This window comes from Protopterus annectens, chromosome 7.part1 (assembly GCF_019279795.1).
Source record: "Protopterus annectens isolate FY-2018-M chromosome 7.part1, PAN1.0, whole genome shotgun sequence".
NCBI classification, from domain to species: Eukaryota; Metazoa; Chordata; order Ceratodontiformes; family Protopteridae; genus Protopterus; species Protopterus annectens.
The window spans coordinates 65273462-65291460 of record NC_056740.1 but is presented as its reverse complement, the minus strand read 5'-3'; the positions used below and the strand labels follow the sequence as shown (position 1 = coordinate 65291460).

The following is a 17999-nucleotide window of genomic DNA, read 5'->3' as shown; positions in this document are numbered from 1 at the left end:
GCATGCTGCTACAGAGAATCTGGTCTGTAGCTCCCCTAACTAGGGAAGGAGATAGGGCCATACCAAATACACATTCATTGCTGTAGCTCCCCTAACTAGGGAAGGAGATAGGGCCATACCAAATACACATTCATTGCTGTAGCTCCCCTAACTAGGGAAGGAGATAGGGCCATACCAAATACACATTCATTGCTGTAGCTCCCCTAACTAGGGAAGGAGATAGGGCCATACCAAATACACATTCATTGTTGGCATGCCAGCAGTGTCACAAAGCACCATTGTGGCTGCCTGCATAATGACCTCCCCAGGCCAGCTCTTAACCGAGATGGGAAAGCGGATGGACATGGCTGGTAAGGGGGAGGTTTGATGGTCAGCAGATGAAGCTGCAAAAAGTAAACAGAAAGAAATCTGAATATTTACGAATTAATGTAATAAAATGTTTTCGTCTGTTATACCCATTACTATGAATTCATTTAGTTGATTCTCCCATCCTCAAATAATACACCAGTCACTGGCAGTGTCATCCCTGGGGTCAAGCAGCATCAATTCTTCTGAAAAAAGCAACAGTATAAGGCCTACTGCCTCAAGTTGGCTCTCATGCTGGTATAATGGCATGTGTTTAAACATGTGTTAAATGGAAAATAAGACCATAAACAAGGAAGGTATCCACCAAGGAGTACAACATGGGGGAAACTACTAAACCACAGACATCACTTGCTCCATAACCTAATAAGGAACCTAAGAAGATGGCAAGAAGGCAAAAAACAGACATTGAGAATACAAAAATAAGCACATTTAACTATACCTAACAAACAAAACAGATTGTTTTACAAGAAGAGGGGATCTTTTTAATGACACACAACATGACAATAATGATGCTAGAAATTGTACCTGAGTATCTGCATTCAGAACTTTGATTCTTTGTGTGGAAATGAAAAGGTCAACTTCTGTCACTGTCTGGACTTCACTTTCAGAATTCTATGAAGAAAAATATTTAGTATTAAAGCACAGGCTCATAATTGTTTGTTTATTCAGAAACAAATCTGAAAGGTGCATTCACCTATTTATTGAAATGTTTCAAATGACAGAGAACTAGCACATTGACTGCAGCCTTCTAAGTTAAAAAGCAAACGTTGAAAAGCTACAGGCAAAATAATGCTGATCTAACTGTAACTCCACTGATCTTATAAAAAACAACATATTAAGTACAGAAAAAAAACAACAGCATGTAAAACTGTATATCCGAGACAGTTAGAAATATGGCATTTTAATTCGTATTACTTTTTTGAAAGGTATTTCTGTTCCATTTCAAAATGTCAACCTGGCATTTACAGGCAACAGTATCCCCTGCATTCATTCTTAAAAACATCACTTTTTTATCTCCTGCATTCATTCTTAAAAACATTACTTTTAATTAACACATGGTACATTTCCATCTGTGTTAGTATATACCTGCTGAGAAGCTATCCGAAAAGAAATTTATAAAAAAGAAGGAAAATGTACATTCTACCACTGCGTGGGCCCCTCATCTATGCCTTTACCACTGTAAGAAGTATTTTTGTTTTTCTCTGTAAAAGGGATAGTCATAAAACCAATCAAAGAAAATAACTAACAGAAATCTTAACACAATTCCTCATGGTTAAACCAGACAATGAATGCTGATATATAGTTAGGCAGTATAGGGACAGGTATACCACTGCCCTCTAGCAGTGTAACAAATTTAATTTTCTGGATTTTTTTTTCATTTCTCCATATTGCATCCTGCACAATGGTATCATCTCAGTGGACGCACTTTAAAGATAACCAAAATTCCTTTAGGCAAGCTAGGTAAACCTACTAAGACAGGATCTATGTGTTTGTTATACATTAAGGACAGAATATGACCGAACCTACACATTAAGGACTTATTTGACCTCAGCAGCAACAGTTCATTTAGATAACAGCACAGAGGCAAAAAAGATAGAAAGAAAAAACATTACTGGTAAAAGGAAATAACTTCAAACTTCTCTGCACTTGCAGTGTATAAAAAATTAATTCCAGTTTTGCTTAATTCAGTGTTCTGCATGCCAATATACTGAACTAGTTACTAATATCCACATTAACAAGAAGCTGAAAGAACAGCAGTGGAATATGAAATTATGTTTGCTATTAGTATTATAATTATAGAAGCCACGGTGTTGCAGCGGTAGCATTGTCGCCTCACAGCAAGAGGTTCTCCGTTCGATTCTTGGCTGGAGCACCTTCTGTGTGGAGTCTGCATGTCCTCCCTACGGTCGAGTGGCATTCAAAAGACATGAGTAGAATTGGTGTATCTTCGTTGAAGTTTGGGCATCGAGATGGCACCTCTGCACCATAGAAATCTACTGCCAATCATTAGCGGATCAGAGTTCCGCTGTGGCGACCCCTAACTGGGAAAAGCCGAAAGAAGAACATTAGTATTATAATTACAGGAAAGTTAAACCTCAAATTCAAAATTTTAGGATTCTATTCACTGTTGAATAGCTGACTTCTCACGATGAGTGCACACAACAAGCAAATGGGAGATGTTTTCAGTGACCATTATGACATACAAATAAGAAACAAGGTATTTTGATAGCAGATAAAGACTGCCAAGCTCATTTTCTGTTGCTGTCTTCATCTGCTTTATAAGCTGTAGATTCTGTTTTTAATCAAAAAAAGATGCCCACTTTTTTGAAGTATGACACTCTTGAAGGGTGCTCTCCTCACAGATGAGAGACCTTGGTATTAGTACATTTAAGAAAACAGGCATAAAATGTGAGGTCCCCTACATGGAAGGTGCAGGAGATATGTATGATGAACTTTTCTTGGTTGGTTAAGTGGCTTTTTCTTGATTATGTTACATCCCTAAGACTGCATTCAGCAGGTTTCCAACTGATGATACCTTACGAGCATACTGTGCAGTGCAGCCAACACAGTAAAAGAAAGGTATGACAATAAAAAATACTTCAAAATGAAATGCCCCCAAAAAGTATTTTGCAATATTATAAGCTTAATCATAAGGAGCAAATGTTTCATGTCTCTTTCAACAAATGTATTTTAGTGCATAATATTATGCTGATCTTTCTTCTGCTAAACTACACAGAAATGACTGTGAAGGGGTTCTGATGTACAGGATGGCTCACTATATAAATAACATAAACCATATGAGTCTCCTTTAGAAGCTCTGCATGCCACTGAAATGCTTGGCACTATTTTTCTGCAGCTGCTTCTTAAATACAGAGAGTGAAATGCAAAACATATTTATACCATACTATTTGCTTTACTTCCTTCTGGTCATCTACTTTGCACATTAAACCTTACATCAGGCAAATTCACTGGGAGCATTATACACAATTACACAACTAGTTTCCTTCAAAGTCTTACTAGGAAGGCAAAGAACACAACTAATTCTTTTAAGCATCAATCTTAACTGCCCAGATTTACACAGAATGTTCAGATTTTTGCCTCATATTTTCTGCCCATTCCTCTCAACATTTGTGGTTTTCTGGCAAAATCACTGAGTATTGACGTGAATAAATAATTAGATAAACTGGAGTTTCAGACTTCATATCCTTCAGTAAACACATGGTAAAACAAATCTGTTATTCTAGCAACTTTCTAAGTCTATAAGAAATGTATTTTAAATATAACCCTATTTTTTAGCCATTGTCCTCCTATGATTTTAGGCTTTGTCCAGATTTCTTGTGCTAACAGGTTGAGAGGTATGTTTCAAGCCATCTATATTTGGAAAGGGTTGAGATTATAACATGGAAACACACAAATCCCTTCAATCTGTGTTGTTTTATAAGATAAAGGCACACTACTGGCCTCTACCTATATGCAATACCTGTAACCAGCTGGTTTTCTCCAAATCTGCACATTTGGATTTGAATCAATAGCTGTAGGCTTACAAGTGCATTTGTACTTTGTGTGCCTCTGTTAAACAGTGCACATATTCAGACAGTAATCAGATACGGTGTACTAACCACAAATGAACCTTTACACCTATGATCTGAGCTTTCTCAAAAGGTACATGGAGGATACAAATTAAAATGCAAGATGACAACGTACAGTCAGCTATTTAAATAGGCTATGATTTGTAAAGAACCATGACTCACTTTGTACAGGGCTGTGCTACAAACTACTAGTCCACACCATGAATATAAGAAAATGATAACAACATGGAGAATGTAGTGCACTAAAGACCTTTACAGCTCTGCTTACTCTGGCAACTCTTGAGTACTGAAGTGCCAACTTTCACTTAGTTGAACTCTATAGTCCAGTTATATACAAGTCCCAGAGAAAATAACTGAACTAAGAACAATTGTTGAAGCAATCAATCCAACTTCTCCCTAAATTAGTGTACAACAACTACATGGTTGCACAAACATTATCAGGGAGAAATCTCCCAAACAGAAAGGAATCACTCCCAGTGTGCACTTAGAAACTGAACTAGCTGTGATTTCCCATGGAACAAAGTGATTGGGGAATTTAACTTTGTTGACCTCTGCTTTTTGAGGGGTTTCTTCAGGGACATGTAAATCAAGAAGCAGTAGAACTTCCATGCTTCATTACGCATGTGATTAGTATAATAAAATAATCACCCCTGAGCCATACACCTTATGCAGCACAGAACAACAAAGCATTACACAGTGATTCTGGATAATAACCTTTGCAGGAAGAGATTGAGGTGCCATGGAAGCACACACAGGCATGGTTATCCCAACCTGTGCAAAACTAAGATGGTAGCAGGCAAGGTTACTGACAGTGAGGCCAACTCCTCTGCTGTACTACCTATATGTCTACCATTACCTAATGGCAGAATGCCAACCCATGTACTACCCCTCTCTGCCACATGTCTACCATTATAGAATGACACACTGACAACCCAAGTGCTAGGTGACCCCTCTCTGCCACATACTTACCATTATATAATGGCACAATGCTGACCCAAGTGCTAGGTGACCCCTCTCTGCTGCATGTCTACCATTACATAATGGCACAATGCTGGCCTAAGTGCTAGGTGACCTCTCTCCACCTGTGAATCCGGGGCTTCATTTCCATAGCATGGTGGAATGCACATTTGCCTTACACTTGCAATGCTGTCTTTCACAATTCCGACTGACATACGTTCCTTGCATCAATCTATGTAATGCATCAGTGATGGCAATCAGACATTCATGACCTGCAATGTCACACAGGTATCTCTAGTGAGCCGTGAAGATCAGTGTAAAGTAAGTACAGTGATCTGTCCCACAAAAATTACCGTTATGAATACTATCCCAGGGAGTACAAAAAGAATATGAATATAACAATACGTAAGAGTAATCACAGGAGTAACAATTTCCAATTATGCTGTTTAACATAAAGTTATTGCAAACACTAACAGCTATCCACGCAAATTCTACACAAACAATATCAGAAAAAAAATCATATACCTTTCAGCAGCTAAAATAAATGCTATTTTGCATTTGTTGTATGTGTTTATCATACAATCATTTTACACAATCTTTAAACATTTTTCTACATTTGTTTTTATATTTCAGCTAGGGTACGAATATGCTGTTACTTTACTGTTTTACATTCCCAAGTTAAAACAATGGATATTGCAGATTTTGCTAAGACACAGTTTGCCAACAGATCATTCCACCAAATTTTGTACCTACAAAATTACTTAGCAGCCCTGACTGAAGTGGGCTTCATCCCCTACACAACTTCCTTAATGTGATATCTTTCAAAATCAACATCTTAAGGAAAGTCCTTAAACTTTGAATGAATGGTCTATCAATAAAATAGATCTCAAATAAATGTATACTTACTTAAAAAATTCTAGTCCATTCTTCAGCAAGATCTCTGCAACTTCAGTATTAGTGACTTCACCTCTCAATTTCTCATTATTTAATGCCAATGTCTGAATGATTTCAAATAAGAGCTATGTGGGACTCTGGTCAAATAACTTGTTGCATTTCAATCAACTGGTTTTAAGTTTCTATATCATTCACTGGAATATTGTGTATTTCTCCATTATTTTCAGTAAATTGTGCTTCCAATAAATGCTTTTCAGTCATTTCTGCCTTTCACTCAAATACTTCATTAATTTGTTTTAAGTAATGATGTCTCAGGAAAAATGAACCACATATGTGAAATCTGTTAGATCCATATGTTTCTCTTCCATATCTATGTTAACTTCATCTTTTATAAATGACAACTGTGTTAGTGAACATCATTTCCAGTTGAAAGGTTAATATCCATTGCCTCTTAATATGATGTCATGCAACTCAAAGCCCCCAGAAGTAATGGCTTGTATTCATACAGAATCTTACAGCAGTGTGAGTTGCACTGATCAGATAAGCTGAGTTGTTCCTCTTTGTAATAAAGCCTGACAGTCATTCATACCTGCGACAAACAACTACTCAGTTGGTCACCCTACCAACCTGTGAGAGTACGGAATGCAGACATGTACAGATATACATACATGTGCATCTGCACGTGCACACACACACACACACACACACACACACACACACACACACACACACACACACACTCACACACACACACACACACACACACACACACACACACACACACACACACACACTCTCTCTCTCGCTCACACTCTCATACACTCACACACACTTACACAAACACTTTCTACCATTCCCTTCGACTTCAGTACCATTGGAAGTTTGGGACAAACAGGACACCTGAAATAGGTGTTAGTTTGTGAAGGATGCTGACTCTTTAAAAACAAACAAAAAGTTTGATTGTCAAACATCTGGGTTTATTAACTATTAAAAACAATACCTTTCAAAAGCATAGACTTTTGACAGACACTGTTTATAAGTGGTCAGGATCACACCCACTTGTTACACAATCTATTAAAGGACATATACACCAGCGGACACACACACATATACATTAAAACATACACACACACACACACACACACACACACACACACACACACACACACACACACACACACACACACACACACACACACACACAGACACACACACACACACATTAACACATACCACTCAGGTTCTCATGCATTGCTAACACAAAATGTCAATCATCTATGAATAAGTGAAAATCAAAACAGAAATAACTATTACCTTCTTAAATTACTTTTAGACTTTTTAAAGAAACATTTCTCTAGAAGTGAAGCAGCAATAAAGCACAACTCCATTTGGTAATTTAATTTAACCTACCAAGCAGATGTATCTGCTTGAGGTATGCATGGTTTACTTATGGTTAGTCGACTGAATAAATATGTTAAAAAACACAGAGGCAATGCTTTGCATAAACTTGCAGTAACAGACATGGCACTGAGAACTGCTAATAACTGAGCACATCACTGAATAAAACTGCTTCCTGTAGTGACAGTACACAATTGAGATGCAATAACTGTATCTCTAGAATTACTACTCCAACATGTGTTTGAGTGATCAACATTTTTGTATCACTGCTGCTTCCAGACATGCAGTGTTGTATCCAGTGAGAAATGCAGCAACCACGTCTAAGAAATAGGCTACTGCAGTTGTACATTATGCAAATTAGGGTGTCAATAAATTGTTACTGCTGAAGAAAACCGTGTATCTATAATACTCACATAAGAATATGCAACAAAAGGGTTAGTTTAACTTTGCTCTATTTCTGATTTAATGTAATAAAAATATAAAAGTACAGTTGAAGTTACACTTCATAAATTAAAAAGTACATTAACTTTACACACCGCCTTCTTCTTGATTTTGGCTGCTTTCTGTACTCGCTGAAAAGAGTCATTCCATACAGAGTAGTGTGAAAAACAGGAAAGAGGTGGGAAAGAAAAGAGAGAGAAAATTAATTTTAATTTCTTGCAGGAGCATAAAAAACAGATATCTGCTATTAGCACATTATTACTACTCAACAAGAGAAAGATATATAAAAATCAGAGCGTTGGTATTTTTGTACTCTATTAATAAACATTCCACATTCATCAACTGCAACCTAACTAAAAGTCCTGGACTTTATTTAGTTTACTTTAATTTTATCAGATGTGACCTCATTTCATTAGTATTAGTTCTCTTCTGAAACACCAGTGGACAATAATTGTTCTGTTTGCAACAGCTCTCTGTAAGATGTAACCACTATGAAAGAAACAAGTTGATTGCTCTGTATAGGCATGAACCATAACAGAACAGACCATCAGCAGAACAGTAACTCCGCTAATGTATCAGAGAACAACATACAGGTAAGTCTGTGAGAACAATGGGAACAAGGCAAGCCTAATAGGATTATGTGGAACAAAAATGCTTACTGGGCACCATTAGTCTCCACCCCGACCCAAAGTCTCAGCTGCTCCTCCAAAATATAAATGTTATGCTTGTGGACAAGAACCAGGCCATGACGTGAACACAAGCAGCAGCGATTTTTCAGGTCATTTTTAGAGTCAAGGAAAAAAAAAACGCAGACTTTGGACAAACATTTATTTAGGTCACATCAAGAGACATAACAAAGATGAAACACGTAAGCAGCTATACACACACTGATGGATTTTTTGAGTTAAATCAAGAAACACAATTCTCTTAACAAGGTTAAAGATCATACACAATTTACTATCATGTCACTCAGTTAATATAACTTCAAAATACAAGCATGTTTGCTTGTTTACACTATGCAAAAAATGTTCACTCTATTGTCAGAATAAATTATATGCATACGCTACTAAGTTGTAGTCATTTTCCAAGCCATATTTAAAATACAATGCAATTGAACATTCAGAATGATACAATAAAGGCTCATTACTTTTCAAAAACGAGCATGCTGATTGGACAGCCCAACCAGAGTGCTTGTTAAAAATCAGGCATATACCAATAGAAAAAAAGTCAGGACACTGAAGTACCACTGAGCAGCCAAGCTTTCTATCAGTATATTTTGAAGGAAAATGCAAAATATAAAAAAATCGAAAGAAACACAACCTTAACTCAACCAAAATAAAACAGGCAAGAGTCGGCAAATCCACTCAAGCGATTTTAATATTAGCGCTTTCATCTTTCCAAATCAAACAAACTTCTTCAGATAAATAATAAAAGGAAATTACATCCATTAAATAAAGAAATCCTTGTGACATCACTTCCTGATTCCATTAAAATAATACTTCAAATGTTTAAATAAATACTTCAAATATTTAAATGAAAAATGTACTTTGAATGTTCAAATGAAAAATTATGTATAAATATATATATATAAATACCTGTGTATATAAAAAATATATAATTTGCTTATACAAACTACTTAAAAAACTTTATTTTAATAATTTGTGTCAGCTTGCTAATGACTTTAAATTTAACAAACATTTCACGTTGCAATTCTCATTAAGATCTGGGTAACAAAAGGCATTTAGCCATAATTGCCAAATAAGTTCCTTTTCTTCTAGTATTAAAGACTATGGACCCCCCCCCTGGGGGTCAAGGGGGGGTTGTTCTAAAACTAAGAAAGAAAAACTGTGGTTGATGTTATCAAAAATATGTCTGGCTAGTGCATTGGTGAGGTTGTGTTTCCTAATGCTGTAAATATGTTCGTAAATGCGCTGTTTTAGATGCCTCTCAGTCTTACCCATGTAAAAACAGCCACATTTTTCACACAAAGCCAGATAAATCACCCCCTTTGTTTCACAATTGTACCTGGCTGAAATGGAAAGATGATTCCCTTTTATGTTTACTTTACTACCGATTTTAATGTATTTGCAGAAGTTGCATCTGCCGCACTTATACATACCAGGACTAGTAACTAGTTTTTTAATAGGTCTTTCCAACAGTGCCTTCAAATTGCAACCCTTTTTGTATGTAATCCTTGGTCTGTCACCTAACCTGTGATGGGTTGAAAAGTCGGTCGATATCAAATCCCAATTTTTGGTCAAAATTCCTTTTAAAACAGTTGCGTTAGATGAAAAAGGGGTAATGAAGGTGGTGTTGAATTCTGCAAGTGTGCTAATGTCAGTGACCATATGTATAATTACCAAAGGATGTCCGTTGGGTTGACCTCCAACCCTCTCATTGCCATTCAAAATGGCTTTAAACACCCCATTTCTCCTTTTTTCAATAACCTCCTGTATTACACTGTCCACTAAAGCTACTGGATAGGACCCTTTCAGAAACATTTCTTTAAATGTGCTACACTCTGTCAAGAAAGAAGTGTCCAAAGAGGACATCCTTGCTGCTCTGACAACTTGTCCTTTTATTACTGCTTTTTTATGTTGAGGGTGAGAACTTTCATAGTGTAGGAAGCTGTTGGAATAAGTTGGTTTCCTATACACACTTGCTAAGTACCTTTTATTGTAAATGTCTTTAGTTATAAGAACATCCAAAAATGGGATATTATCTTTGCTGAATTGAAATGTGAACTTTAAAAATTCCGTTAGGGAAGAAATGTGTTCCACAAATTCTCTGGCCACTACCTCGTCACCTTGAAAAAGTATGAAGATGCCATCCAGGTAACATGTATACCATTTGATTTGTTGTATAAACAGATCACCTTTGAATAGAAAATTCCTTTCCCAATGGGCTAGTATGCAGTTCGCGAAACTTCCCCCACATGGGGAGCCCATGGTCACCCCAGATTTTTGTTCATAAAGGATGTTGTTGAATAGAAAAAAATTGTTGGACAACACTATGTCCAGGAATGTTTCAATCAAGTAGATCTCGTCATTGTTTGCGCCTTTGCTTGTTAAAAAATCTCTCACCCATTCTAGACCTAAATATTGGGGAATCACTGTGTAAAGGTCTTTAATGTCAATGGTGAGAAAATTTAAAGACTCATTGAATGTAAATGAGTCCAGGTGTTCCAAGAAGTGTCAAGAATCCCGACAAATTTGGGGTTCAGTTTCTAGGAACTTTTTCAATTTGCTATCCATGTACTTGGCACATGCATAAGTCATGGAACTACGGCCACTAACAATCGGACGTAGAGGTGTATTTTGGATGTTTTTATGTATTTTTGGTAATGAAAAAAGATAGGCGTTCTAGGGGCAAGCATACATAAATAATTATAAGTTTCCAGTGAGATGACCCTTTCAATGAACAAGTCATTAAGAAAAGATCTAATGCATTGTTAAGCTCCATTAACTTCATTTAAGGAAACTTTAACACAAGCATCTGCCTCCAACATAAGTCTAACTCTGTGGTTGTCAGAGTTAGACTTATGTTGGAGGCAGACATAATTTTTCATTTGAACATTCAAAGTACATTTTTCATTTAAACATTTGAAGTATTATTTTAATGGAATCAGGAAGTGATGTCACAAGGATTTCTTTATTTAATGGATGTAATTTCCTTATTTATCTGAAGAAGTTTGTTTGATTTGGACAGACGAAAGTGCTAATATTAAAACAGTTGAGTGGATTTGCCGACTCTTGCCTGTTTCATTTTGGTTGAGTAAAATATAAAAAATATCAGGTATGTTCGGCAAAACTAAACAAACAGAAACCTAGCTGATTTTCCTTATATTTTGTGCTATCTCTCATAAAAACTGTTTTATTTTTGTTTGCTAAACTTTTAAAAAATAAAGAGCAACAGAAATTCTGTTTTCTCTGTTGCTTCTCCTGCACTGCACTGATGTACTGTGTAAGTGTAGGAATTTAAGTCCTATATGCAGGCATAGTACATTAGTCTATGAAAAAGAACATAGAAGAAGACTGAAGTGCCCTTATACAAATACGTTATTTAAGAAAGGTAAGCAATTTCTTTCTTAAATAATATAACTGTATAATAGCAATAATCCACTCCTGTTTGTGAGTATATCAGGATTTACCTATAATTGTCTTTGTTTAATCACTCGGGCTTCTCTCTCATGATTAAACTGTGTGTGGGGGGGTTCTTTATAAAGAGCCCCACCATGAAGCAATGAAAAGATGGAGTATGTCTAAACCTGTATAGGGTTATACAGAATCCTAGGAAGGAGAACAGTTATTCTAACATTTTCAAAGTGGATACCCCAAAGGAAACAGAAGTGGCAAAGGCATGTCTTAAAGTAACTTTCTTGGAGTTTTACTGTTCTTTGAAGTGTTTAAATAGCAATAATACAAAACTTTGTGTCTTGAAAGCTATACCAAAAATTGGTCACAATTGTAAGTGAATTCAAATGGTGTGAGGAAACAAAGATCAGTGAAAAGAAGCCCTATGGTAGCAAAATTATCCTTTCTTTAACATGCAATTGTAAGATTTATAAATAAGGTGCGAAAACACACAGATACAAGAACATATGAACTAGCCAGAATTCCAGCATACCCCTAAAGGCTTTGCCTAAAGGTCTGTCTGTACAAAAATAGAAACTTACATGAACATTTCAACAGGTGTAGTTGCAAAAGAATTCTAGGTAGTTACAGCACATGTGTATGAATGGTATTCTTAAAGACAGCACTGGATTTAACCACATTTCACATAAAATGCCTTATTAGATCTGGAGAACACCTCATCATGTCCAGTACAATGTAAGCCAGTAACATCTGGAAACAACACTGTTTGGAAACTTCTATTTTGGAGAAGCTATAGGCACTTACATACTTGGGTGTTCCGAAGAATTCTGTAAATGGCTATTAAGACTACAGCAACTTAACCTGTTAACATGCAAATTGATGATTAAATAATTAGAGATAAGCTCCAATGTCATCATGTTAGGAATTCATGGGTTCAGTTTTCTAGAATATTTCATATCATAATGAGAACTGATGCAATGCGTATTTGAAAACTGGGCATATTTTGTGAATAATGTAGATCCGTTCTACATCACTCTTTGATGTTTAAGAATGCTCTTCTGAGAATACGACATGTCTTTGTACTATTCAACTCCTGAAGTTCATAAGGAATCACTACTGCAATAAGCTTATTAAGATAAATCTGAAAATTATTTCTTTCTTTATCCTTTTGGGCTCAGCAGCTACCTGTCTGAAGTACAAAACACTTATCAACAACTCCAGCATGTTTAAAAAATATATTGTACAAGTCCTGTACAGCTACAGCTAATACTGCATCTCACTTCAGTGTCATTACGACATTCTTCAGGTAGACATTCTTTCCTTATAACCCTCAGTATAGGAGACTAACATGGAAACCAATATACCTGAGAGTAAGAGTAATCCCCTAAGACACTGCAACTTGGTATATATTCCCTTGTTATCACCTCCAGCCTCACTGTGGGGGGTATAGACGGTTGTGTGTGTGTGTGTGTGTGTGTGTGTGTGTGTGTGTGTGTGTGTGTGTGTGTGTGTGTGTGTGTGTGTGTGTGTGCGTGTGTGTGTGTGTGTGTGTGTGTGTGTGTGTGTGTGTGTCTGTCTGTGTGTGTATGTAGTTATATGGCTACATGCACACATATGTAAAATTCTGCAACACAATGGATTACATCACACATTCATTAAATGGGTGTGATGTCAGTGTAGGACTGAATGCATGCTCTTCCACTGTCACAAGTAGGCATGTGTAAAGTTACTGTCCTCAGAATTTCAACAGGAATCCATCCCTAGCACCACAGCCATAACTAGGGTAGGATGAAGGGGGCAGCTCTTATGAGGTATGGTTAGCAACTGCCAATGTGGTGTAAGTGAAATATTATAGCAATAACCCACGCCTGGGTGTGGGTAATGCTGGATTTACCCACGGTTGGTGTGGTTTGGTCACGAGGGCGAATCAGGGACCAATCAGCGTGCACGTTTTTGAATATTTAATGGGGGATTATTGTATAACGGGAATTATACAAGATGCGTCTGAGTGAAATTACTGCTTTTGTAATACATGAGGACTAAATTCACAAGGGATAAACATGCAAGCAGCATGGTTTTCTACTTGGGGAAGAACCTTTTTTTATTCTTGAATTTGGGTTGAAGTTGGAACAAGTTTGAGCATCAGGTGACCGCTGTCACAGCTCTGATTGAGAAAACAAGAATGGAGCTCAGTGCAGAGGGTGTCTGCTAAAATTCCAAGGAGTATAACTGTGATGCTCAAGAGAGTGGAACTGCGGGTGTAAATGGGGGAGGGGGTGCACTACTCTGAGGCTGCAGTACATCTGAGCAGTCTTTATGAGAAGTGTGGGGATGCAGTCTCCCACACTGAGTAACAGAGGGGGTGAAGCCCCCTCTGCAAAAAATGATTTACAGATGTAACAGAGGCTAAGAATTCCCTGATATTTGTTTGAACCTCAATTCATTTTTTCAAGTACTTCATGCAACATTCAATTTGCTGCATTTAGAAAATGGGCTGTCCAAGGGTGGTTACCTATAACACTGTACACATGAACGGTATGACCCACAGCTTCCGACATCTTCAACAGAGGTAGCTGGCACAAATTGATGGAGGTTCTAAAATACAAAGGTGTTATTTGAAAAATGTAAGGCATTTCTGTTTTTAAATAGTGCCATACATAACAGCAGTAGATTATGCTTAGACATGGATAATGCAGGTTTACCTATGGCTGGCTGGGTTTGGTTAATCAGGCTTCAGCATGTGGCCAAATCACACCAGACATGGGTAAATTCCACATTGCTTATATGCAGACATGAAATGTTGATTAAGTATATTTGCATAATAAAAGCAATCAGAAATACTGTTCAAAAAGTGTAAAAAATAAGGTTATGCATTTTTATTCTTATGTTAAGCTACACTAAAAGGTAGAATTTTTACAAATAACTTTAAAGAAAGGATTAGCTGGGATTTTTTCTTAATGTATGTGAAAGGTTGTTCCAAAATTTTCCATGACAGACAGGACACTGTGCATCTCCATAACTATAATTCATTTTCTGAATATTAAAAAGGCATGCAACAGAAGCTCTTAAATCCTACTGGGGTTTGTTACATTAACCAATGCTTATTAAGGAAGGATATCTAGGTGAGCAAAGTATTTTATGAGCAATTTTCGTTTTCTGTGCTGTTCACTGATACTGGCTAAACTCTAAGTAGTTTAAGCTGTGGAGAATCAATGTAGGGTGTTTTACCACCATCATCATGGCAACTCAGGTTATCTTGTAGCGCTGCTCAAGTTGTTTTGTAAATGTGCAGAATGTAAACAAGTTAGAGGTACAACAAATACAGAAGATTGGAAAACAAGTACTTACCTATAGTCGATACCCTGTCATTATTACATAGAATCGCTGCAGCATTACAGAGATGATTTAATCGCTAGCTTGATCTGGTACAATGTTGTTTACTTGTCTGTCAAACTTCAGGCGACTGTTAGTTTAAGGCTAAGCAGTTCTGTAGAACTCACATCTTCAACAGATTAACTCCGTCAGTGTAATGGTTAGCTTCTACATGCAGCGCCAGCAGCTGTACTTCAGTCTAGCGGATGGTCATTGTGAGTAAAAGCATAGTATCATAGGAGGTTACTTGGCTAATGGCCCTGTGGCGCTTACAAACCTAGCCAAGAGTTTATCCCCAAAAAGAACCTCAGTCAGCACCTGTCATCCCTGTCAATGAGGGAAACAGGTAGAGCCCCTGGGACAAATTTGTGGTTTCCCATCCACTCATCAAAGCTTCGCTTGAAGAGGGTCAACGAGGTGCTCTGTTTTATGTGGATGGGAAGTTTATTCCAGAGACAGAGCAGCCTCTGGGAGACAAACCTGTCTGTCCAGCAGGTTTCGCTGATGTCTCATATTAGATTCAGGCCTTTTCACTGGGTACTGCATGAGAATTTAGACTTATGGATATGGAGTGTCTCTAGTAGGGCAGGGTCCGAAATTGCCTTGTAGGCAAGACACAGATCACCCCTGAGCAATCTGTACGATACCAAGTAGAGTGATAGTGATTTGAGCCTGTCTGCATAGGACAACTGTTGGAGGCCATGGATTCTCTTTGTGAGGTACTTCAAGTGACCTTTCTAGTTGGTGCAGATGTTTGGAAAGATACATCCCAAACAGGGCATTATACTCAATTATTGGTCTAATGCGGGAGGAGTATAGAGAGGTAATAATCTCCTTTTTTTCTGGATGCAATCCCTTTACTTATGACATGAACCAAGGAAAAGGCTTTTCTGACCACTGCCGCTAAATGATGGCCAAATGTGAGATTGTTGTTAACCTGGGTACCGAGGTCTCTCACCACAAGTTGTGTGCTTTGGAATATTTATTACTAGCATTAAGGTATAGGTCCACAACCCATATTCACACTGAATGAAATATGACCCACAACTTGGAGCTGCCTAAAGTAATTGATTATCCAAGAAGTAGAACGATTACATTACTGATGTATTAATTTGGCATTTCCACGGTGCAGTATAGCGTCAGTCTCAAAAATCTAAACAGGATGATGCAGCACAAGGACTTGCAGGATTCTGACTGTAACTAGAAGAGGAGATATGCCAGTCATTCTTTTAAGCAACTGGTACCTTCCTTCTGAATAGCTGGTGAGCCACTTAGATATATTAAGTTAAAGGCCATACCAAATTAGAATCCACCATAGCAAAGCATAATTGACAAAATCAAAAATCGTTGAGAGATCCAAAAATAGTGATCAAGTTGCATTGCTAAGGTCTACATGAGATGAAATACATGCATTCAATAAAATTTAGAAGGACAGTATCAGTTCTAAAGCCCTATCTGAATCCATGCAAGGAGATGGGAATGCGGAGGCTGTTGACTAGATGTGGACGGAGTTGTTTCTGGTCAGATATTTTCTATTTTAGATAAAATGAAAAGTGCAATGGAATGATTTAAATCTGTCAAGATTCTACCTCTGTGTAGTGGTACAATGGCTTTTCTGGTCATATTTTGAGCTCCAGTCCTCTTTTTTATTTCTCCAAGGGACTAGGGTTTCTAATACTGTGACAGCAAAATGGATCCCATTGCTGAATCATGGGACTGACCACGTTCATGAAATAAGAATTGCTTCAGTCTTTGTTGTTTGCCAAGAGTGCTCTTCTCAGCACAAGCAATTCACCAAGAGGTGCCTCTTTCTAGAGTTCATATGGAGTTATGTTTTTATTAGCCCACTGCCCGTACTGTTAATATAACTATCTGCTTGCCTTTCTTTGTATTTTCTGACTTCATGTTGCACACTGCACATGAGGCACAGACTGGGCAAGAAAATCCCTTTTCAGGGGTGGCTCAGAGAGAAAAGCTGCACAAAACAATAATAAATATATAGTACCATTAAAATGGTTCAAAAACATGGACAAATATTGCAAGTGCATTTACAACACAGTAAGAGAATGTACAATAGTAATTAACATGGTAAAAGACGTACAAGTACGGCATATGCACTCACATATGAAAGTCATATATAATTGCATGATATTACATTACAGAGTTGAAATAAAATTGAAGGTGAAGTAGAAGGAATAATATTCAATGACATAATTTTGTACTCTAATAAGCATAGACAATACACTGGGCAAAAGAGAGGAAAATAGAGTTTGGTGGAATGAATGCTTATGAAAGGAGAAAAACTGATTAGTTAGGTAAATAGAGATAAAGAGGAGAAATACTTGGTGTTGAGAGTGAGAAGAACAGGGAAACAGAAGGAGAAATGGGTGATGTATAGAGGGCAGCAGGAGACGAAGCAAGTGGAGAAGACTGTACAGTATGATATTTTAACATTAGAAAGCTGCTAATCAATGAATGGTTAAGATGCACACAGAATAGCTATAATTGTAAGGTGGAGCTATATCAATGATTAATGTTTATTTTTTGACTACCTTATCTGTTTTTCTTGCTTCAACTTTCTTAACTGCTGGTATTGAACGATCTTGTGAGATCAGAATGTCTTCATTTTCAGGAGTAGATTGTGGTTCATGTTTCCAATGCTTGTCAGGTGCCAACATGTTACAGTGTTTGAAAAATCCCTGATACAGCAGCCTTGTCACTATTGTGCCTTTTGGTATACAGATCCTCAGTCATCAATATATAGCATAACAGCAAGACGTGTAATTTTTCGAGTTTTGTACTACAGACCCTACATTTGTCTGTACCTCCCACTTTTTATAGACTTTGTAATCCATGTACTTAGCCTGCTGGATTGAGGTGTCATTTG

At 37.2% G+C, this 17999-nt stretch overlaps 1 protein-coding gene across 7 annotated transcripts in view; it reads right to left on the bottom strand.

The window, feature by feature from the left end:
- The window catches only part of APBA2 (amyloid beta precursor protein binding family A member 2), a 2738723-nt gene that overhangs the window by 598135 nt on the left and 2122589 nt on the right, over positions 1-17999 (bottom strand). For all 7 annotated transcript variants that reach the window (XM_044078549.1, XM_044078553.1, XM_044078554.1 and 4 more), the window contains 2 exons: positions 7742-7777; positions 892-978 (listed from right to left, as the gene is read on the bottom strand). In XM_044078549.1, the coding sequence (XP_043934484.1) occupies positions 892-978; positions 7742-7777 (123 nt within the window). The remainder of the gene's footprint in view (positions 1-891; positions 979-7741; positions 7778-17999) is intronic.